Genomic DNA, 25,368 nt, shown 5'->3' with positions numbered 1-25,368 from the left:
GAGCCACAGACACCAGGGAATACTGTTTCCATGACACATGGTCTCAACAATGCTTAGGTAGGTGGTACGTGTCAAAAACAATTTGATCCTTGTCAATCTCGCTCAAATCCTTACACTTGCCCATTTTTCCTGCTTCTAACACATCAATTTTGAGGACAAAATGTTCACTTGCTGCCTAATATATCCACCCACTAACAGATGCCGTAATGAAGAGATGATGAGTGTTATTCACTTCACCTGTCAGTGCTCATGTGTTATGCCTGATTTGTGTATTTCAAATAAGAAAAAAGCTATAATGCAACCAAGTTATCAAATCATGACAAACAGAAACGATTAATTCATTGCTCCAGGCTATGCAGTCTGTTAGATTACCTCACATCCCGATCTGTCGTTCATTGTTTTGTCACGTCGTATCTAGCTGTACCATCGGAAACAGAATTGAGTCTTCGCGTTAGAGTCGTTCATTCAGCTACAGTTATGCAGTCTGTACCGGTGTCATGAGGAATCGAGTTAAAAGTTGTTATCGTGATATCTTGACTAATTATAACCTATTTCACTAATATATGATGTTTATTACATTAAGTGCAGAAACAATATGAAATTGAAATATTATGAATTGTCTATGTATTGCATAATAAAACAAACTGGAAACACAATCATGCCTAACAATGTTTTATTTTTATAAGGATAAGGACAGTTGCAACATACTATATAGGCTAAATATTTACATGTGTAGTTTTTGTGCATGTTCAGTTTGTATTTATTCCCAGTTCATAAGCACTTCAACCGACCATTCTATGATAATCTTCATTTATTTTGATAATATATGCCTAAGCTTGCCTATTTTCCCCCCCAGAAATTTATCATTTATTCAAACTGTGTAAAACTGACAAGTGAAAAACATTTTATATACATAGACTAATTATTTTCATTGTTTTTATATGCTTTTCATAGCACAAAGCCCAAAAATGTCTGGGTCGTCTGGTACGCAAACTCGCAAAGGCATTAGGGTTGCACGGTGTACCGGTACTACGGTAGTATCGCGATACTAAAGCTTCAAAATACTGGCGATGCCATTGTATTTTTCAAACGGTAGTATCGTCAGTACCGTAAGGAATGTTGTATGTGCGGCATGTACACTTCAATTGAACATGCGTGCCTGCAAAAACATTACAAGAGACTGGTTGACTGTCTGCTGTGCCTTATTGTTTCCTGATGCTTCAGTTAATTTTGCAATGAGATAAAGTTGCGCTTGCACGTTGTTGTTGTCATTTAATCTGGAGGAAGGGTCTGAAATTCACTTAATTAACATCATAAAATCTTTATATAAGACTGAATTCTCGCAGTTTTCCAATGCTCATTTGGCCACTTCTGGAAAAGATTAAATAGTTTGTTTCTAGAAACACGACAAACACGATTCAGACAAATGCAATTCCATTCATCAATAAGTTATAGCGGGTTTGCTCTCGGTTCTTATCAGTCATATCAATCGTGATTTTATAATTATAAATGTATTATATGTTTTAATATACATACTGCTCTCCAGTCAGGGTTAGATATTTCAAGATAGGCTGGCAAAAATGCTCCTGATAGTTCGTGACACGAGCAAGAGCGCTGTTTTTGTTTCGTTTCTAAATGAATCTGTTTTTGAACAAATTGGGCGAGTCACTGACTCACTAATCCATTCATTAAGAAAGTCATTTGCTTCGTTCCTGAATGAATCAGCCGTTTTGAACGAATCGGTTGAATGATTCATTGACTTGATCATTAACACTTGCTGCCACCTACTGGCGACTTTAGTCTCCCATCTAAAAGTAGGTCTATTCTATCATTTTTTTCCGCCAACATTTTTATTTCTATATTCAAATTTTATATTTGAAACATTAATATCATAACATTATTTATGCAATTGTAATTGAAGTGTAAATGCATAAATGTTACATCGTAATGTCAGTTCATACAGCTTCTGTGCAGTGCTAAGATGAATTTTGTTTACAATGATTCATTTGATTGGTAATAAAAGCCTGTTATTCATTCTCATTAATGAAGTAGGCTATTCAGAGAAAAATCTGGTCTGTTTTCATGTTTTTTATGAAAGTTTGGTTCATTTTGTATACTGCATGGTATCGCGATACTACTTGGTATCGTGATACTTCAGCTGGTATAGTATCGTAAGACATTTTTATGGTATCGTGACAACCCTAAAAGGCATTTTTTCCACCTTTTGATCACAAGATGTTGTGTGTTTTGAAAAGCTTCGAGTAATGAATCTTTTTACCATACAGTAGACAATATGAATGGTTACTTCCTGGTTTTCATTACCTGAACATTTTTGCATTCATTCCAAGAGAACGCAAAGTTTTTCAGGGAACACAAAACATTTGCAAGAGATCCTACTGATAGACATTAACATCTTGACTAATCTTTCATTACGCTTTAAGCAATTTCACCACTCTGACACAATATAAAATACTCTCAGTTTTGTCCATTTGCTTTATTGTCTATTTGCACACAGATCCACATGTATGAACACACACTAACGGAACAGAAATTACACTGCAGCTTTAAGATCAGTCACAATTTAAATAAAACTTCAAATTATTACACAATGAAGAAACAACAAACATTACTTATGCTATATGAGCTTGACAAATACCTGAGAAGAAAATTTCCTTTTGTTTAAGTACTCAAGCATGAGGCAAAAAATACTGAAGTGTGATTTATGTCAAAAACATATGTTTAAAACAGTGGCCATTAAGTGAAATGCTCATGCTCACACTCATGAACACATAATGTACAAGAGACTGAATGTGATTCAATGAAGTAAAAAAAAGACTGTGAGACTATTTTCCTGGTGAAGCTACAAGCTATAGACCAGGGGTTCCCAAACTTTTCAGCCCACGACCCTCAAAATAACGATGCCAGAGACTTGGTTGGTTAATGTATACAAACGTTGTGCACAATGGCGCACACGCATTAACGCTCTGTTTGCAGTGCGCAACATAATATATAAATCGAAAGTATTATTTCATATAAATGTAAAGTAATTAAATGAATAAAATGTATAAATGTGAAATCTATGAAATACACTAAGTATATACAAAGAGAATCGCAATGCTGACTTCAATGCCATCCTACTTCAATGACTACTGTCCAGTCGCACTTACTCCTATCCTTATGAAGTGCTTTGAACGATTAGTCATGCACAACATCAAGTCTGTCCCCCCCCCCACCCCCCGGACCCCTTCCAGTTTACATATCGGTCCAACCGCTCGACCGATGACGCCATCACTACTGCCCTCCACTCTGCCCTCCACTCTGCCCTCCACTCTGCCCTCAAACATCTGGACAAAAAAGACTGCTGTTCATGGACTTCAGTTCAGCATTCAACACAATCATCCCTCAACAGCTCACTCACAAACTGGTCCAGCTGGGCCTCAACACCTCTCAGTGCAACTGGCTGTTGGACTTCCTGACTGGGAGACCTCAGACAGTACGGGTCGGCAGTAACACATCCAGCACCATCACACTGAACACGGGGGCCCCTCAAGGATGTGTGCTGAGCCCCCTCCTCTTCACTCTGCTGACCCACGACTGCACACCGTCATATAACTACAACCTTTTCATCAAGTTTGCGGACGACACGACTGTGTTGGGTCTCATTAGCAACCGAGATGAGACAAATTACAGGAGCGAGGTGAGCCACCTGGCCGGGTGGTGCAGTGACAACAATCTTTTTCTGAATGTGGTTTATTTGCATGGTTTTTGAAATTCTGGAAATCCTCTTGCAACCCCTTCCTTGCTGTCTTGTGAACCCCACTTTGGGAACCACTGCTATAGACAAGCTAGTTAAGTTGGCGAAGGTCTCATTTTTTTAAGCTTCCTTACAAGATGTTCACATATTGGCAATAAACAAGCGATTAATCCAAGAAAATTGCTGCATATAGCCTCTATACTGATTGGTATTCCTTACAAAGCCTGTGTTTACATTATTACAGATTATGATTATGTTCTGTTGGAGCTGATTCTCCTCATTATTCATCCTGATCCTTTTTCTGAAACCTGTGACAAAAACACAGAAAGATTCACAGTATAACACCTGGTTAAAAATGAAAAAAGTGTTGATAATAATGCCAGTTCAAACAAATCTGTGACAAAATAACTAAAAATGCTGTATTATGTTGCTGACGTCACTTGTGTTTATGATAATCAATGTTCCCTCTAAGCTGCGGCCACGCAGAAAGAATAATTATTAGTTATTATAGTTATTGTCGCTATAGAGTCTCAAAATACATCAGAGATATACCTCAGTTTAAATAGATTATTGTGTGTGGTGGTGGTGTGGGTTTCAGGGATGTTTAGATAACTATAAAAGAGTTAACGTTCACTTTTCTATTATTATTTAGCTATCAGATCAGTTTAAATGCTTCAGTTTGTTTTCATATCATAATATATTAATTAAAACAAATTGAAGCATTTAAACTGTTAAAATACTCTATATCAGTTTAAATACTTCAGGATTGTATTATATTTTATTATATTATATTAAAATGTAAGCCTAATAAAAAATGGATCTCAAGGAGATTGTTTAGGGCTCTTTGCCACTAAAAATCTTGAAACCTCGTAGTATAGAAAATCTGGGAAATTCATAAGCAATAAACATGTAATTTTGATGGTTTAACACTGTCTGTTGCTAATAATTTACTGTACAAAAGAACTGTCCTGCAGGAGATTTGTAAATTATTGTTTAATAGAATTTCTTGGTAAAGACTGGTACAGTTAACACAGCAATGTGAAAAAAACTAAAATGTGCTTAAATTAGTGACTGAACTGCTTGTTTTCAAAAATATTAAATAAAAATTAAAATATTTAATATATCACTAAGTTATATCAAGGGTCAAATAAAATAAAAATGGCACATTAAAGTTAAAAGTTACAGTTGCATGATAAAATACACTGATACACTGGATACAGGTCTGATATAAAGGATGTTTTTGCTCAGGTGGCCAAAATGTGCGCTCAGCAACAAAAAAAAATTAGAGGGAACATTGATGATAAGGGAATCGTTTTCAAACACTTGTAGTGTAATACTCGCATGTTTGGTAACTTATACCTCTTGCAGTAACAAAACAGTTACAGCCCAAACCAGCAGACCAAAACTGACCCCACCTGAAACAGCAGCTGAGGAACCTGAATCTGAAATGATAAAGACAGTCATTAGTGTGAATGAGTCTTTAATATCATCTTTCAGTCATTTCACAAAACCTATAGGATGAATTTCTGTAGTGAAACGACATTTGGAAATAATAGTGAGCTGATTCAAAGAGACAATCATAAATGGCAACATTAAAACATTAAAGCTCTTCTGTGACAGATCCACTGCATTATTTAAAACCTGTTTCTCTTCTTATAATGAACATACACTTGAAACACAAATCTATGTTTCTATGTGAAACAATGCTTCGGAGTGTCTATATACATTAGGTGCAAATAGCGTCCCTTGTTGGCAAACACTATTTACACTAGCTCCGCCCACCAATGTCTGGTTGGGCCACTCAACACACAGAATTCAGCATGTTCAGTGGCATCAGCGTTTGATGGAGGGCATGTCCGAAGCCTGTGCTGATGCAACCATTATAGTGATAACAGCCAATCACATTACTTTCCGGTGTTGCATGAATGCAATTGGCTGATAAAAGAAAAAGTGACATTGAGTTCACTGCAGTTTCTAGTATTGCATGATCCTTTAATTTATTCATCATTTAATAATTTTTGACTTTTCAGTCTGAGTTAAATCTCTTTTTTGGCTCATTTTATCTGTTTAAAATACCTGCCTAATAATTCTGCACACCTGAATATACATTTCCAGCCTTCATGAACAATTAAATATCACTTATAAGTGATTAAATGCAAAATTAATAGTAGTTATTAAGATTGATGTGGTTTGGAATTGGCAAGATGTGCCTGGAAAAAAAATCTGATCGGAAAATCAAGACGCATGACATGCAAACACATAAAATATTTCACATTTTTGGTAAAAATATTCTTTTAGTTTTTTATTTATTTTAGTTTTTTTTTTTTTATCTGAAAATTATTTATAGAATTTAATTTTACAAATTATTATGATCAACTCCTTTGAAGTTCCCTCAGAAACCACAGTTTAGAAGAGACCAAAATATAAAGATAATATTTGTCAGACTAGAGATATTTGTATTTTTGATTAAATTTGACATTGTTTAACAACAGAGAAACAATTGTAAATCAGCCCAACAATTGATCAGATCTTATCCAGCATCTTCTGTCCCATTTAGTGTAAATTTGAGTTAATACCATTATTACTCACCGCTAATATTAATACTTAATTTTCTGTGCACGGTCACAGTGGTGGTGTTGATCTCCACTTCAAAATCTCCAGACTGATCTCCTCTGATGTTACTGATGGTGATTTCTCCGGTCTCCTTATTCAGGTTAATGTTACTCCGGCTCGCGCTGGTGCCGTTTAAGCGATCCGTGAGGATCTGAGCAACACCAGTGTGTAGAGTGATAGTTTCTCCCTCCATCACTGACACTGACTTCCGTCCCTCTGTCTCAACAACAAACATATAAAGACAAACAGAAACTCTTTAAAACAGAGAGATTATAATTATAATTCTTTAAGTAAAGTACAAAAAAAAAAACAGCCAAAACCCTAAAAACATGTGCCTCAAATTCTAATTTAAGTGTGAAATGGTAATTAAAAATTTAAAAATAAAAAAAATAAAAATCTTTTTATAAATTTTGCAGATTGCCTGCAGAATAAATCTCTACCTCCGATTATATAAAGAAAAATCTTGAATCTACTTTGAATACAAATATTTCATGTTTTTGGAGTTAGAGCATAAATATGTTCATGCTGCACATACATTTACAAACTAATTCCATCATGTCATAAAAAATATTTTTTTGTTGTTGTTTTTTGAAACGTTGAAATGCATCTCATTATGGAAGTATTAGAGTTTTATTTCACTTTCACATTTTTGAACCCTCCAGCAACTGTCAAGGGTAAAATATCTATAATACAATAAAATATTAAAATACTTTTGTTTTAAATGTTCACAAAGAGAAAAAAAATAAATAAATAAATAAATGAAAGATGCTAAGAGAAGTGTAGTTACAGCAATCTCCAGCAGGGGCTATAACTGACCCATGTTAACCAGCCAGGGCTGCGTTTCTCAAAAGCATCGTAAGCTTAAGTTGATCGTAGCTCCATTGAAACCAATGGAGCTACGATCAACTTAGGCTTACGATGCTTTTGGGAAACGCTACCCAGCCCTTCAGCCCTTCAGGGGAAGATACACTGGGTTAAAAACAACCCCAAGTTGGGTTGAAAATTCACAAACCCAGCAGTTGGGTTAAATGTTTGTTCAACCTGGGTAGTTTTATTAAACTCAACTATTGTTTAAAATTGTTTAAAACTGTGTTGCTTGTTTAAAATAAACCCAAAGAATGCTGGAAATGAACATTTATTAATATATTTAATGAATAATAATTAAACAATAAACCTTTTTTTATATTGCTTAAATGTTCACCTTTTGATTATTATTGTTGTATCTAGTAATTATGTGTCTGATTTTTAATTTCCATTCATTTTATGCCAGATATATGGTCATTTTTATAAAGGTTGAAAGTTCAGTTTGTAATATCTAGGAGGATCTTTTGACAGAAATGCAATATAAAATACATAACTATGTTTTCAGTGGGGTATAAAGATCTTACATTATGAACCGTTATGTTTTTTATTATCTTAGAATAAGTCATTTCTATCTTCACACACCTCGGGTCTCTTTACATCGAAGTCGCCACTTTTGCATCGGCATGTTTCTACGGTAGCCCTAAATGGACAAACTGCTCTACAGAGTGTGATTTGTCACTATGCTGTTCTTCTTCTTCTTCGTTGGTGTTTTTAGAGGCATCTTGCATCATTATTATGTTGAATATGAATAAAGTAGTAGTAGTCATCTGTTTTATTAGAAGCAGAGACCGTTCTTTGTTAGAAGTAAGAAGAACCTCATTGCTTCATTGCATTACTCTCTGCTCTTTCAGACGATGACATGTCGACCAGACAGTCACCATAGCTTCTCCGAAAGAGAGGGGTGAGCACCGTTAGTTGCAATTCGCAACCTCACCACTACATGCCGCTAAAATTTACACACGGCTTCTTTAAAGGGTTAGTTCACCCAAAAATGAAAATAATGTCATTTATTACTCTCCCTCATGTCGTTCCACACCCGTAAGACCTTCGTTAATCTTCGGAACACAAATTAAGATATTTTTGATGAAATCTGATGGCTCCGTGAGGCCTGCATAGCCAGCAATGACATTTCCTCTCTCAAGATCCATTAATGTACTAAAAACATATTTAAATCAGTTCATGTGAGTACAGTGGTTCAATATTAATATTATAAAACCACGTGAATATTTTTGGTGCGCCAAAAAAAACTAAATAACGACTTATTTAGTGATGGCCGATTTCAAAACACTGCTTCAGGAAGCTTCGGAGCATTATGAATCTTTTGTGTCGAATCATGATTTGAATCGCGTGTCAAACCGCCAAACTGCTGAAATCACGTGACTTTGACGCTCCGAACAGCTGATTCAACACACTGATTCATTTATGATCAGATGCTTCCTGAAGCAGTGTTTTGAAATCGGCCATCAAGTGTTTATTAACATACACTGTTCTTTTTACCTCTTAAGCAGTTGCTACTTTTAACCATTCAGTTTAAATAAAAATAAATAAATAAATAGTAATAAATAATTATTGTGTATTGTTGTTATTATTCCAGTTCACCTTGAGTTACAGTTAATCTACATGATAACATCAATAATCACATTCAGTCACTCACCGTGGACAGCAATATTAAATCTTGCCTTGTATCTGATGTCACTGCTGCTCTCTAGTTGATAAAGTCCAGAGTCTTTGATGTTAATGTTTGTGATGGTCAGAGATCCAGTTTCACTTGTCTTAAATCTTCCGTCTTTAATGCTTTTGAATACATTTTCATCTTTAGGCTTCACCTTCCAGTTCAGCTCCTCATCTTTCTGTACTTCAGTATCATTAATGTTTAGAGTGATTGAATCTCCTTCCATCACAGACACTTCAACAACGACAACCTCAGCTGGAAAACAAACAGACACCATTTCTAAACAGAGATTATAATGTTGTTACTCATTTAAACATTTAGACTTTTAAATGTATGTATTTAATCTGACTTTTTCCGAATTGGTGTCTGTAACAGATATGAGTTCCTTTACCAAATCAATTAATTATTTAAAGGGTTAGTTCACCCAAAAATGAAAATTCTGTCATTAATTACTCACCTTCATGTCGTTCCACACCCGTAAGACCTTTGTTCATCTTCAGAACACAAATTAAGATATTTTTGATGAAATCCGATGGCTCAGTGAGGCCTGCATAGCCAGCAATAACACTCTCTTTTTCAACGCCCAGAAAGCTACTAAAAACATATTTAAAACAGTCATGTGACTACAGTGGTTCAACCTTAATGTCATTAAGCGACAAGAATACTTTTTGTGCTCCAAAAATAACAAAATAACAACTTTATTCAACAAAATCTAGTGATGGGTGATTTCAAAACACTGCTTCATGAAGCTTCGAAGCTTTACGAATCTTTTGTTTCGAATCAGTCATTCAGAGCGTGTATCAAACTGCCAAAGTCACGTGAACTATTGAAGTTTCGAAACACTGATGATGTAACGAAGCCTCGTTTACTAAAATCACTGATTTGAAACAAAAGATTCGTAAAGCTTTTTCACAAAAAATATTCTCGTCACTTTATAATATTAATATTGAACCACTGTACTCACATGAACTGATTTAAATATGTTTTTAGTACATTAATGGATCCTGAGAGAGGAAATGTCATTGCTGGCTATGCAGGCCTCACGGAGCCATCGGATTTCATCAAAAATATCTTAATTTGTGTTCTGAAGATGAACGAAGGTCTTACGGGTGTGGAACGGCATGAGGGTGAGTAATTAATGACAGAATTTTCATTTTTGGGTGAACTAACCCTTTAACTCTATCACACAGTCAGGAAAAAGGTACAAAAGCTAAAAGGTAGTAATATGAATGACTGAATGTTGTTCTCAGGACAAGAGTTTCATATAAATGTCAGGTCCTGTATTGGATATGAATTGCTTTAAAAGGTTTTTATAATTGCACACCAAACTTAATTCTGAATTACACCTGGCAAAAGTTTTGCTTTTGGTTACAAAAGGACCTATATATGTCTACTATTATTATTAATATTTCATTTACAAATATTTATTTGTCTCTAAACAATGCACTGATTTTTTTTAAACCTCTTTACGAGTTTCTAATCATTCAGGTTATAGAAGGGCTGTTGTGTTTTATTGTGATTATTCCAATGCATCTTTCACACACAGTTAATCCACATAATGATCACATGGAGTTACTCACAGTGTACAGTGAGACTGAATGTCTTTGTCTTGGTCACACTTCGGCTCCTTATCTCTAGTTCATAAACTCTAGAGTCTGCGGTGTTGATGTTCTTGATAGTCAGAGATCCAGTCGTCTCATCCATCTGCAGTCTCCCACTGAATCTCTCGTCATTTGTGTCTATTGATACTTTGTTGGCTTCTTTATCGAACTCTGCTATGAAACTTTTTTCACCTCGAATCCTCCACAACAGCTCATCAGCTCTCTGTACTTCAGCATCATCTGACTCTAGAGTGACATCATCTCCTACTTTTGCTGATATTGATTTCACTTCATCAGCACCAAACACACCTGTAGAAAAATCAGAAAAAAAAAAAAAAATCAGTTGTTATAAAAAAACAAATATTTAACTTGTTTATACTTGAAATGGCCTTATAATATATATATATATAATTATAAAAATTATATATAATATGTATATATAAGCAAAATAAATAGGAGAAAAAAGGCGCCATAGAGCATGTTTCCCCTCTAGAGAGAGAGTCAGGTTACTACAGCAGATAGTTCCTAAAAGGACGGGGGGGTTGCATCCAATCTTAGATCTTCAAGGCTTAATCCGCTCAGTCAAAGCTATCAAGTTCAAGATGTTAACCATAAAAATGATCGTTTTGCAAATCCAACATCAAGATTGGTTCGTCACGATCGATCTCAAGGACACATATTTTCATAGAGATATTGCCACATCACAGGAAGTTCCTGAGGTTCACTTTCGGGGACGAAGCTTACCAATATCAGGTTCTTCCATTCGGTCTAGCCCAAGCGGCAACCTCCCCCAGTTTCTCTTGAAGCCAATACGGAAGTGAATTAAACTGCAATTCATCGATTGGCCGCTAGGGACAGGCTCCAAAAGAGAGCAGAATCTCATTGAGTCCCATGTTAAACTGGCCAATTTTAGAGCAGAAAAAAAACATGTTTACAGGTTGGTTCAAACTGTGGTTTTGGTCTATACTGCTATTTTTGCCCTTCATGACAACTCTGAGGGGGGTGTATTTTTTTATAACTCAACCGTTTAAATTATACTAAGCCTTAAAGTTCTGCATAATTAAGGGAGACAGGTAGATGCGCTGCTGTCTGTGAGCGTCACTTTACCTCAGCTAATTCCAGCCGCTGAATTTGGCATCTCAGCCGTATTTGTGCTTTTTTCTCTTTTTTTTTTAAACAATTATAAAATATGGCTTGCTGCATTAATAGTCGAGACTGATGTGCGTCTGTGTAGATCTGTACGCATGCGGAAGAAAACAGAACATGTTGTTGGATCGTCGTGGCATTGGCTAAAAGTTCCTGAGATTTACTACAATGACAATATCAGGAGGATATAAAACTCTGACAGCACTGCTTGGATATTATAACTAAAACTGCTGCACTATTTTGAAAAATTATACTTTGGACACAAGCTCATTTGTTTGAGAGATATATACGATCACAGACAGTTTTACAACATAAACGCTGTTCAGATTGCATTATTTCTTGAAGAACGATGATGGAGAGTAGATCAATCAGAAGAAATGTGATGCAAACAATGGATAATATATCAATATTTCATGGATTTAACGCTTTCGTGGACAAAAAAGTACTGTGTTTTGTTTTGCAGTGGACATTTTACTCAAGTGCCACGGATTGGATTCATCTTGCGATCTCTATTTCATTATAAAGGTATGAAGATCTCACAAATTAATTACTGGTGTTTGAGCATCTATATCTTATAAAAGAAAAAATAAAATAAATAACATAGATTGACAGTAAACCTTTAGAACTTTCTAATGATATAGCTTGTTAACTTTGTTGACTCCAGAGGATTAAAGGGTCATGAAACCCTAAACTAAATTTTCTGAGTTTTTAACAGAGGTATGTGCATTGAACATCATTGAATACAATGTTAGCATCTGTTAGATTTAATTGTAGAGGGAAAGTGGTTAATTTTGAGATTTTTTCCGATATTTTTGTTTTCCGGGTTTAAAATCTACACCGTGTTCACGTCACAGGCTATGATTTGGCGGTGCACTAGAACACTTCGATGGCGTGTCGGTGTCTCATAATTATTAATGAGAATGAGTTTTCTCATCCTATGAGAAGGCACCATCTCTTAATTATTCTTTAAAATGACAGACATGTCAAACTGTTAGATCGCGCAGTAGATGAGAGAGGCGTTCATGGGTCATTAGTGTTTGTTTTTTTGATGTAAACATTTAGGTGTGTTGCATGGCTTTCCCAACGATGCTGCCAGGACAAGACTGCCTGCAGGCGGTTAGTTGGCATCAACTACCTACACATCAGAGCTGTATGTGTTTAGGAAGCATTTGTCTCAAGAGAGCTACGAGAACAGGAGTAAGGAGATGGGCGGCTGTCAGTCTCCCCTCATTCCCCTTCACTCCGCAGCTTCACTCTGCTGCTGAAACAGGGGGTTTCATGACCCTTATACTATGCATAGTACATCATGCCATTGTGTACAACATCTTGCCATTGTGTACTATGTCATGGAAGTTAACGCTTTTTTTCGGATGCATATGGCTGTCATGCCGGAAGTTCGTTATTTCACTTTATACATTTTTAAATAAATGCATCAGTTCACTTTACAAGGCCTTTATTAACCCCTGGAGTTGTATGGATTCATTTTTTCTTTTTCAGAATTTTAGACGTATAGGACAAATGAATTACTAACACATACAGGTCTTTGCCATTTACTCAAAATCACAGACATAAATTAAAGCTGCAAGCAGCGATGAAAGGGCCCTCGCACCCGGGCTCACCGCCATCCGTTGGCCTCAGGAAAACAGTGAAAAGTGGGCGACATGCATGTGAGCGAGTAAATACAGGAGAATTATGGCAAAATCATGTAAAAGTGCCACACTTCCTGCTGCCAACAGGTGGCGCTATAGCTAACTGAATATTGTCATATAGATGTCTTTAGGCCAGGACTGTTATCACACATGTGAAGTTTGGGGCAGATCAGACATAATATGTCTGAGTTACAACAGCTTCCTCTTTCATGGCGAAACATCAGACTTTGTCAGTCCGCCACGGACACGGCCTTCAACGAAAACTCTAGATCTTTGATATTTAACATCTCAAAGGCCTTAAGATTAGACTGGCCATATATGATGTGCTTCTGGTTTAATCTCTATGAGGAGTTAATCACAATGTAAAACATGTCATTTCCTGTTGCCCCCAGGTGGCGCTATGACTGTAACTGAATATTGTCATAGAGATGTCTTTAGGCCAGGACTCTTATCACACATGTGAAGTTTGGGGCAGATCAGACATAGTATGCCCGAGTTACAACAGCTTTCTCTTTCATGGCGAAACATCAGACTTTGTCAGTCCGCCACGGACACGGCCTTCAACGAAAACTCAAGATCTTTGATATTTATCATCGCTAAGGTCTTAAGATTAGACTGACCAAAAATGACATTGATCTGATTAAATCTCTAGGAGATTTAATAGTTTAGATACATTTAGATAGTAAATCACAGTGTAAAACATGTAATTTCCTGTTGCCCCCAGGTGGCGCTATGACTGTAACTGAATATTGTCATATAGATGTCTTCAGGCCAGGACTCTAATAAAACATGTGAAGTTTGGGGCAGATAAGACATTGTATGCCCGAGTTACAACAACTTCCTGTTTCATGGCGAAACATCGAACTTTGCCAGGCCGCCACGAACACGCCCTTCATCGAAAACTCTAGATCTTCGCAATTTAACGTCTCAAAGGCCTTTAGATTAGACTGACCAAATATGATGTTGATCTGATTAAAGCTCTAGGAGGAGTTCGTTAAAGTACAACATGTGGAAATGGCAAAAACTGCACAAATTTTGAAAATAAAATTCAAAATATCTCACTTCCTGTTGGGTTTACAAACTTTGCACCCAAGGGCTTTTTTGTAGGTATTGGGCTGTTACATCTGTCTACCGAATTTCATAATTGTACGTGAAACGTAGCACAAAGGGCGCTTAATTGAAATTTTGTAGGTGGCGCTATCGAGCCATTTTGCCACATCTAATTCTGAAACCCATATCAGATGTAAATTTTCACCACATCCGACGCATGTGCAAAGTTTCATGAGTTTTTGAGAACGTTTAGGTCCTCAAAAATGTGATTCATTTTGGAGAATAAGAAGAATTGGCTGAGCAATTCCAATAGGGTCCTCACACCATCGGTGCTCGGGCCCTAATAAATATTGGAATCTACTCATAACTAAAAACAACGTTAACTTAGCTCGACTGAAAATAAGTTTAAAAGGAAGATAATTAGGGCCCAAGCGAAAATTCGCGCAGGGCCCTCTTGTTCTTCTAAGGATTATTATTATTTTTTTATTTTTTTTTTTTTTTTTTTTTCCGTCTTCCGGGGCTTTTTGGGGGCCTTAACATGCTCAAAAACTCTTGAAAATTGGCACACACATTGGAATCCGCGGCCATTAGGACGCCGGAGAGGCTGGTACCCGGGCGTGGCAGGGGGGCTCGACAGCGCCCCCTTGAAAAAAGTCTGAAAATTTGGTCCATATATTAAACATGCTTGCACGTATTAGTATGAAACTCGGTACACATATAGACCTCATCGGGCCGAACAACTTTCGCGCTCTAAGTTAATCGCCACGCCAACAGGAAGTCAGCTATTAAGGGTTGTTTGAAAAACGCATGCTCTGGAATTTGATATACTCCTCCTAGACGATTAATCCGATCGCCACCAAACTCGGTCAGCATGAAGTCAAGACACTGATGATTAAAAATTGCCAGGGGATTTTTGATATCTCGAACGGTTTGGCCGTGGCGAGGCAACGAATTTATGGCGAGAAAAAGGAAACAGGAAATGTGTTATAACGTCTTAATACATATATTGATCTTTATGAAACTTCACGAGTGTGTTCGTTATAGGAGTCTGATCACATGGATGTGACTATTGTGAGTCAAAGTTATAGCGCCACCAACTGGCAGCAGGAAGTGTATCACTTTTTGAAATGTTTTGAGATCACCCTCTTATTTTTACCTGATTTGCTTCAAACTTCATCAGTGTAATGTCAATACACAGCAGATGTAGACCTATGACAGGATTTTTGATATTTGAAATATTGTTGCCATGGCAACAGGTCAAACTGTAATAATATTCTTGAGTGTTTTTGAGGCTCTTAACATGCTTCAAATTGCATGAAACTCGACACACACATCAATATTGTCAACCAGTAGACATGGACAAAGCCATAGAAATGGGCGTGGTGGAGGGGCTCAGTAGCGCCACCTTTTGACAAAAGTGGGGGGGTTAGTTTTTCCTACAGTCACCAAACTCGGTACACATATTATTCTCATCAAGCCGGACAATTTTCTAATTTACATTCATTAGCTCCGACCAACAGGAAGTCAGCTATTTTGGTTTGAATGTTAATTTTTTGAAAAAACAGGCTATGAATTTTATACTACTACTCCTACAGGGTTTATCCAATTTACACCAAGCTTTTTTTAACTTGTTGCGAACACATTGAAGTTGTTTAATTGCAAACGGATTTTGGATATCTCAAACGGTTTGTCCGTGGCGAGGCAACGAATTTATGGCGAGAAAAGGGAAACAGGAAATGTGTTATAACTTCTACATACATTGATTGATGTTTATGAAACTTCAGGAGTGTGTTGGTTGTAGTAGTCTGATCACATGGATGTAACTATTGTGAGTCAAAGTTATAGCGCCACCAAATGGCAGCAAGAAGTGTATCACTTTTAAAATGCTTTGAGATCACCCTCTTATTTTTACCTGATTTGCTTCAAACTTCATCAGTGTAATGTCAATACACAGCAGATGTAGACCTATGACAGGATTTTTGATATTTGAAATATTGTTGCCATGGCAACAGGTCAAACTGTAATAATATTCTTGAGTGTTTTTGAGGCTCTTAACATGCTTCAAATTGCATGAAACTCGACACACACATCAATATTGTCAACCAGTAGACATGGACAAAGCCATAGAAATGGGCGTGGTGGAGGGGCTCAGTAGCGCCACCTTTTGACAAAAGTGGGGGGTTAGTTTTTCCTACAGTCACCAAACTCGGTACATATATTATTCTCATCAAGCCGGACAATTTTCTAATTTACATTCATTAGCTCCGACCAACAGGAAGTCAGCTATTTTGGTTTGAATGTTAATTTTTTGAAAAAACAGGCTATGAATTTTATACTACTACTCCTACAGGGTTTATCCAATTTACACCAAGCTTTTTTTAACTTGTTGCTAACACATTGAAGTTGTTTAATTGCAAACGGATTTTGGATATCTCAAACGGTTTGGCCGTGGCGAGGCAACGAATTTATGGCAAGAAAAGGGCAACAAAGTGTTATAACTTCTGCATACATTAATTGATTTTGATGAAACTTTGGCTCAGTCTTCGTTGTACAAGGCTGATCACATGGATTTGACTATTGTGATTCAAAGTCATAGCGCCACCAACTGGAAGCAGAAAATGTGTCACTTTCAGCATACATTGAGATCACCCTCTTATTTTTACCTGATTTGCTTCAAAATTAATCAGAATAATGTTAAAACTTGGCACATGTAATCCTTTGAAAATGGGCAGGGAGGAGGGGCTCTATAGCGGCACCTTGTAGTGCAGTAAATGTGGAGTGAATTTGACATAGTCCTTTGATGTTTAACCGTTTTAAGTGCCTATTGCCCGCTGTGCACAGTTGCCCTGAAGCCACCGGGGTGGCGGTGCCACCGGGCTTGGGCCCGCCATCGCTGCTCGCAGCTATATTTAATTTTGTTTTACTTCTTGCCCTAAAACTGAGTAAAATCAAAAACCAGTGTGTAAAAAATTAATCTATCTTTTTTAAGATCGCATGAAAACAAAACCAGACACAGATAAATAAACACCTATCCACCTTTTTGAATTATGGTTGGCACTTCGAGTCTGGGGAATTTCCATTCAAAAAGACTGAAACAAATCATTCAAATCATAAGGTTCCTCTACAAATAAAGCTTTTCCATCAATTTTCCTTCATGTTTTAATTTCAGACATCATGAGAATATGTATGCATTTATAAATACAAAATAAATATACACAACACACACATATTATGTCAGCACAAATTTTATTTTGGATATTTTGGACTAGTAAAAGAAAGAAAAAAATTAAATGTTTGACAGTCCTACTAGTAATACAGGTACTAGGCTAATACCGTATGTACACTAAAGGCTGTAGCCTAATTTGTACCTTTAAGGTACTATGTACGATGTAGGGTTAAATAAAGTTCAGAAGTGTACAATTTTGAATGGGTAGTGGCCCGGTGACAGCTTTTTTATTTATTTTTTTGATAATGTACTCAAAAGTAACCTAATGAAACTTGATGCACTAGAATCACTGTTTGGACATTTATTGTGAGTGTCTTTTATATTTATTTTTCTTTGTTTATTTAGGCTATTTATTTCATGAAAACCCTCTCATGGCGATGTGAGGAAAGTTCTGTGAACTTTCTGGCCATCCATGCCCATATCTGGAAAGTAAACAATTAGGTGGAAATTATAAAAGGGAAGTAGAACTTGAGGAGAGAAAATGAAGTGTTCGAGGGAGGAAAGAGAATCGCGACTTACCTGCTGAAGACTCAGTTCTAGCTCTTCCGTGATGCGGCTCGAATCTGCCGGGGCTAACACGAGTGGTGATCCAAGCAGCGCTTTACTCCTAACACTGGCTGCAGAGCAATGCCATGCCATTTTCCCTGAAGAAGAGTGCTAAAAACAACTTAGGCACACTGTAAACCCGAATAAGTTAAGTTAACTCAAAAAATTTGAGGTAATCAGCTACATCAAATTTATTGAGTTATGATGTTTCCAATTTTAAGTAAGAAGAACTATCAAGTTTTGAGTTTGTAGTACTCATGCATGTTAATTGCTCCCAACTTGAAGTACTGAGTTAAGTAACTCATTCATTTTGATAGCAATTAACAAAATGTTTAGTTAAACTTTTTTATTGCAAATCGAATGAGTTATTTACTTCACTGTAAATCTTAAAGCTGCAGTCTATAACTTTTTTTGGTCAATTTGGTCAAATCAATTTTTGAGCAAGTACATAACCAGCCAGTGTTCAAAACTATCTAATTATAGCTCGATTCACAACAGTAAGCTTGTAATAATGTTTTATAATAAGAGCGACATGGTGGATTTCCGCGGGAAATTTGAGCATGCAGCAGTTCCTCTATGCGTCATTACGCCACGTCCGTAAACAGAAAGGAAGGGGTCCAGGCTAGTCGGTTTTATCACGTCAGGATGCAGCTGGTAGTGCATCATTTATAGCATTTTCTCACAGCAGCTGAAATAATTAAACTTATCATTTTGATGATGGATTGTAACCCAGAAAGATCCAAAAGACAATCATCAGTGACAACTGGAGATTCACCCGTAGTCAAAAAGCAAAAGACTTGGACTGCGGAGTGGCTACAGACATTGAAATCTACAGGTAATGGTAATATACAATAAATACACATAGTCACGCAATGCTGATGTTGTTAACAATAACAATTTAAGAACAATATAACAGTAATAATAATTTGCACGGTTTGGTGTGATCAGAGCTAAGCGATCGTTAGATTTAATCATCATTAGCAGTGCGATTTATTGTAGGCCTAATACTTTTTTCCTCAGTTGGTCAGAACAAAAGTGGCAGACATGTTACTTACTAGTTCAGATGATATTTTCCAGTGAAAATTCTTATATTGGTCATACTTTCAAGACATAGAATCTGTGATTCTGAAGTTCAGTATCCACACTGGTGATGTGACTGACAGCAAACATTAGATTCATCCGTGCTGACGAGCCGTGCCGACGCACAACGCATGTACAGATAACTGTTCTGCATATGACTGCAATTGCAGGTTTCAAACAAGAGATGGCAACAAAGAGGAAAAATTGCGGACTGCAGCTTTAAGAAAATGCAAAAAATGCCAACTTGCTAACATGCTAACAATAACATGATATAGCACTTACTGAATGAGTACAACAACTTAAAGCATGTAACTTACCTGCTCTAATACCAAGCCACATGTGCTAACTGTCACCATGATGGTAACTCCAAAAACCCACATTAACAGAAACTCTTCTAAATTAGCATAACAAAATCACTACTAAATCAATTGTTGTATGTTCTGTTGTAGTGGGGGCCTGAAAAGAGGGAGCACACCCAGGGTAACCACATGTAAAATGTGTGTAGGGCTCACAAGTTTACTTAGGAAGAGTCAAGTTAGTTTCAGATGTTTGTATCTTATAGAAAAGACACATAAAACACAATTAATCTTGTGCAAAAAACATTATATAACACTTAGTTTTAGCATTTACTCTCCCTTTCAAGTGTCATGGGCAAAACATGCTGGGAAACAGAAATCCCAGCCCAGTTTCAGTTAAACTTAAGTTAGTCTAAATGAAAAAAGAAATTAGTTTATACAACTGAAAGCAATGAAACAGTGCAGTTTACTTAAAATATATAAATTTTGTAAACTTGAAAAAAAAAATGTTCTAAAAAAAAACTCATAACAGTTCATTTAAATGAACTAATTTATTTAATTTAAGTTGGTCCTACTCAAACCAGTTAAGTATTTTGAGCATTAGGGTTTACAGTGGTGAAAAAAAGGTACACTTCTATAATGTACTGAAAGTGCTCTATTTTCAAACGCTAATTTTGTACTTAATGTTCTAAAAATTCTACTTTAGTACTTCTTAAGATCATCTAAGCGTACTCAACTGTGCTATTTTGAGACACCATGAAATATGAACTTAAATGTGCTTTTAATATACTATCTCTGTATTTAAAAAGTGTATTTAGATACTACTTATAGTACATTTGAACCCATAGTGTGCTAAGAGAGTGGTAACTAAATATATATTTGTTTAATATATTTAGTTAAACTGGAAAAAATGAATCGCATTTAACAACAAACAGCATTTAAAGTTGAGTTAGAAGTGGAACAATAATTCAGGCCGTCAGCACCCTGTTTTTCACAAACACACGCATGCACGAACAACACCCACATAATACACAATAACGGTGCTGTCATCTGTCATTACTGACAGTCTGATTTACCACAACCTCTATATGTAGAAAAGGGATAAAATCCTGTATGTTAAGAAATACTCGAGTTATAGTAAATATAGTTAAGTCAACAGCAGATAGCATACGCATTTTTTTTTTTCAAATCGAAACTGTCCCACTCACACACTTGTCAAACGCACCGGGCTTTAAAGGGTTAACGCATTCAGGCATGGTTCAGAAAACCTAATGTGACGTACACCCTGACTAGATAAACAGAATGTGACTCACCTTCCACCAACAATACCACAGAGGAAAGAAAATAAAAATGACTCATATTGGTTTCGTTTCCGACCGTCTCCAGCTTCAGCCACAGAACGGAAGTGAAGGGCGGGGCTTAAACAGTCATTTTCCACTACCCTTTTTTTTTTTTTTTTTTTTTTTTTTTTTATTATTATTAAACAACATACAGGGTATACATGAAATAGATTTGAAACAAAATACAAAAAAGGATGTATAAACAAGCAAGAAAAAAACATTTAACAAATGTCTAAGACAAAAAAAAAACTAAAACAAAATATATATATAATTAAAAAAAGGTATTATAACGAAATCATATTTTTTTTACCAGTTGTGCAGTTTTTTCAGCTTTCTTGATGAGCGATGAACAAAGAGAGTCATAAAATAGTTTTAACTCTTTGATGCACAAGTTGAGTTTTTATTTTCTATATCTTTGCAATAAATTAATTTCATCATTCAGTATTCCAGGTATTCCTCAATTAACTTGTTTTTGATCGTCAAAAATCCTCATTTTCATTTTTTCTTTCTTACTTTTTGAATAAAAATCATTTTTGTATCACTACCCTTCTAATGCACAACATGGGTCAAAAATGACCCGTATTCATTTCCTATGTTATTTCAATCATGGTTGAGTGTTTCTTTGCTGAATCTTTAAAAGAAATGTATTTTATCATTCATTTATTCCAGATATTCCTTAAATATCTTGTTTTTGATTTTCTACAAATAATTATATTTATCTTTTCTTTCTTACTTTATAAACTAACACAGTTTCTACATCAATTTTACACACAAAAATTACCCACATAGAAATCTTTAATATTTGCTAATTTTTGTAACATATTCACTGCAGACAACTGTTCATCTGCCACACATTTCACATCTTAACAAGGCTACTTTTGTATATTTGATGGATGTAAGTCTTATTATATTTAATATATTAGGCTATATATTTCATAATTTTTAATTTTTTGTCATAAATCCATCTGTCTGTCAGTGTTTCTGAAAAGTAACAGTTTTGGACATATACAACATGGGTCTAAAGTGTCTATATCGCATATATTACAAGAAATTATTTTCATCATTCATTATTCCAGGTATAACTCAATAAACAAATCCTTATTTTAATTTTTCCTTTCTTTTTGAATGAAATTTTTTTGTGTGTCATTACCTTTCTAAAGGCCAAAGTATATTTCACTTTTTTATGTGTACATGAGGGTCAGCATACAGATTTTTGTAACTTTTTATAATTTCCGCCGGATTTCTGTAACTTTGTATGTGCAGGTTGCACATACACATTTAAATTGCGTTTGACTGTTCGCAAAGTATATTTTCAGCATTTTTTCACAGTGATGTCATCACCCACCTCAGTTCTGTTGAGGACCAGCCGCTCACACTCTAGATAAAGAAAATCAAAAGCACAAGAATATTCACATCAAACCGTTGATCGATACACTATATTTCAAAACCTTGTTCAAAACTGTTACTTTTCAGGAACATTGATAGACATAAAGAGTGACCAGTAGCATTGATTTATGACAAAAAATAGAAATTAAGAAATATAATATATAGCCTATGAAATATAATATGACTTTCATCCATCAAATATACAAAAGCAGCCATGTTGAGATGTGAAATGTGTGGCGGTCTGCAGTAAATATGTTCCTACTTGTGAAAATTCGCAAAGATTTTCTACAGTATATGGGTAATTTTTGACCCATGTGTGTAAAATTGATGTAGAAATACTCCGTTTGTTTATAAAAAAAAAGAAAGAAAAAATAAACACAATGATTTGTGAAAATCAAAATCAAGATATTTAAGGAATACCTGGAATAAATGAATGATAAAATACATTTCTTTTAAAGATTCAGCAAAGAAACACTCAACCATGATTGAAATAACATAGGAAATGAATACGGGTCATTTTTTGACCCATGTTGTGCACTAGAAGGGGTTTTATAGCTTGTGCATCAAAGGGTTAAATCAATACAAAAAAGCATAATGGGCTTACATTCAGTAACTTTACATTTATGCAGATGAAATAGGCCACATATAGTTAGGAATTTTAACACATTGTCCATCTCCTTTGATCCTGTTTCCCACATCAAAAACAGAACATTAATTATTTCAAAAATGAAAAGTTTGCTATAAGCAGAGAAAATAAGCCAGGCTACTTCTTTCCAAAAATCATTTACATAATCACATTCAGAAAATAAATGTGGTATAATAAAAGTTACACCTTTGTCAAACTATTATTCCATTAAGGGAATAATGGAATTTTGACAAAGGTGTAACTTTTATTTGAAATTTGTTAAAAAAGAATGGTAACTTCTATTCCTATTCTGAATTTACAGTTTTTGAACTGATACTTCTGTAGGTGCCAGATACGGTTTGATGTCTTTTATTTTGAAATTGTCACTTCCAGTTTGTTACGTCATTTTGTATAGGTGCATATTACTTGTTAGTTTGCATGTGGATAGCATGGAGGGAGGGGGTGAGTAGCTGGGACGCTCACTTTCTGTTGACCGTTTCATTTCGTTTGTTTCATTTTATTTGGTTTATTTTTGTTTTCTATCTTACCTTCTTCATTCAACATGTTGCTGTTTATTCCAACTTTGTAATTAAAAAACTCTTTTGCATCGAAACGCGTCATGGATGTATTCCCACTACTTAGCCCCTTAGCGGGTACTGGCTGCCGCTACAATTAGTCAACAGAAAATTCAGCTATTGTTGGATTATCATCGTGGATCATTGGAAAGGATTTCTTCGCACACGGCATGTGAAACGCTGACGCACACACTGAAGTGAAACAACGCGCTTCTGTATCCTGTGTAGAAGAGGTATGTGAGCGGTTTTACTATGTTTTGCTGCGCCATTGCTGTTTATTGGATGGGAAAAGACGCTGTGGCCGCCAGCCGTGGAGTGTTTGTGTGCCGCTTATTGGGATGGATTGCGGTTGTGGAATGCAGCGTAAGCTACGCACTTGTTATCGCGCTGTGGTGCTGCGCCCATTCATGAAGTTGTTTGTTTGATTTATTGGAATACGGCGCTGGAGTATTGGATCGCGTTGTGCGAGAAATGGACGCAGATGAGTCTGAGCGCGCTGCTGAGAGCAGCAAAAGAGAGCCTAAGCTAACGGCAAAGGCATTGGCACTAAAAATTGAAGCACTGCAAAAGGATCGCAAAGCTAAGGTGAATCAAGTGAAAACCTTGATTTTATCAATGAAGGATCTCATGAAATGTGATAAATGCTTTACAAGTGTCTTCAATGTTGGGATCTTTGAAATGTTTGAAAGATGATGCATCTGTGTTGCATAAAGAGGTACTTCCTTTTCTTCCTCCTGATGAACAAAACAGATAAAATGAGTGGTTTGGTTCAGTTTCTAAGCACAATTACGGGTTTATGGAAGATGTTGAACGATGGCTGAATGAAGCTAAAAATCTGAGGAAAAATGCTCAAATAACACAGTCAAGTTCTACTCAAAGGTATGCAAATCTTTGCCCATCACACTCTGTTGTTCATGAGACAAGTGCAAGAGTAATGGATAATCCTACTGAACCTCAGCTGAATTGTGATTCTAATATTCCTCCTTCTTCTGAACCAGTTTCGTCTTCTCATAATATGAATGTTCTAAGTGAATATCAGAACAGTGATATTGACTATGATGATGCTCAGAATCAAGTACAACCAACAGACAGTGTTTCTAATGTGAGCAGGAAAACATCTAGACGAACGACAACAACAACCCATGGATCTCGAAGCAGTCGATCTTCTGTTGTATCTGCTCGTCTTAAAGTTGAGGCCGAAATGGCAGCTTTGTTGGCACATCAGGAAATGTTACAACGCAAACATGCACTACAGAAAGAAGAGGAGGACTTGAAGAGGAAAAAAGAACAAATGGAGCTTGATACTAAAATCGCTGTATCAATGGCCAAGATGAAAGTGTATAGCGGCGCTAGATCAGAATTGATTGAGTGTACTAACCTTCCTGACACCAATGCATTGAGAATGAAACATGCAGGAATCAGTTCTCCTAACCCTAGTGTGGAATTTTTACCCTCAAGTCCACATTCAATGCCACAACAGCCATCTGTATCTCAAGCAGCACAAGATTCAAGGCGTCTTCCAACTCCGCCAGTACAACAACAACACAGTATAAGATCAAATATAGTGTCAACGTATTCTGCATTGCCCAGCATTAGTCATCATGGTGTACATGGATCTGGATTGCAAGGTGCACATGGATCAAGTTTACAGGATGGTTTGGAAGGAGGAGGTATCCTCAGGCTTATTGATAAGCAAAATGAAATTGCTGCCCTATTAGTTCAGCAACAGAACTTGTCTTCACTTCCACCGAGGGAGGTCCCATTGTTTGATGGTGATCCATTGCTTTACCACGATTTTATGAGAACATTTGAAGAGGTTGTGGAAAAGAAAACAAGTAATAATGCAGATTCCTTGCATTTCCTTGAACAGTATACTAGAGGGCAACCTAAGGAGCTTGTCAGGAGCTGTCAGCACATGGTTCCATCTCAGGGGTATTTAAGAGCT

The 25,368-nt window shown here is 36.2% G+C and overlaps 1 protein-coding gene across 1 annotated transcript; it reads right to left on the bottom strand.

Annotated features, from left to right (window-relative positions):
• Window positions 1–2,488: 2,488 nt before the first annotated feature.
• On the bottom strand, window positions 2,489–20,882 carry LOC137032590 (uncharacterized). The gene is made up of 6 exons (XM_067404405.1): window positions 20,811–20,882; window positions 10,484–10,813; window positions 8,886–9,158; window positions 6,344–6,583; window positions 5,114–5,196; window positions 2,489–4,062 (listed from the first exon to the last, which is right to left on the bottom strand). Exons 1-6 carry the CDS (start codon window positions 20,854–20,856, stop codon window positions 4,039–4,041), a joined length of 996 nt encoding a protein of 331 aa, XP_067260506.1. The 5' UTR covers window positions 20,857–20,882; the 3' UTR covers window positions 2,489–4,038.
• Between the last annotated feature and the right edge of the window lie 4,486 nt (window positions 20,883–25,368).

This window comes from Chanodichthys erythropterus, chromosome 12, assembly GCF_024489055.1.
Source record: "Chanodichthys erythropterus isolate Z2021 chromosome 12, ASM2448905v1, whole genome shotgun sequence".
Classification (NCBI taxonomy): Eukaryota; Metazoa; Chordata; class Actinopteri; order Cypriniformes; family Xenocyprididae; genus Chanodichthys; species Chanodichthys erythropterus.
The sequence above is the reverse complement of the archived record's forward strand: the minus strand, read 5'-3'. Positions and strand labels throughout refer to the sequence as shown.

What these genes read in the sequence shown, in the direction of transcription:
- LOC137032590 (XM_067404405.1), bottom strand. Translation starts at nt 20,856, where the DNA reads ATGAGTCATTTTTATTTTCTTTCCTCTGTGGTATTGTTGGTGGAAG. An exon ending in ATTCAGTCTCACTGTACACT is followed by an intron (nt 9,159 to 10,483) that starts GTGAGTAACTCC and finishes TTTGTTTTCCAG; the next exon opens with CTGAGGTTGTCGTTGTTGAA. An exon ending in ATTAAGTATTAATATTAGCG is followed by an intron (nt 5,197 to 6,343) that starts GTGAGTAATAAT and finishes TTATCATTTCAG; the next exon opens with ATTCAGGTTCCTCAGCTGCT.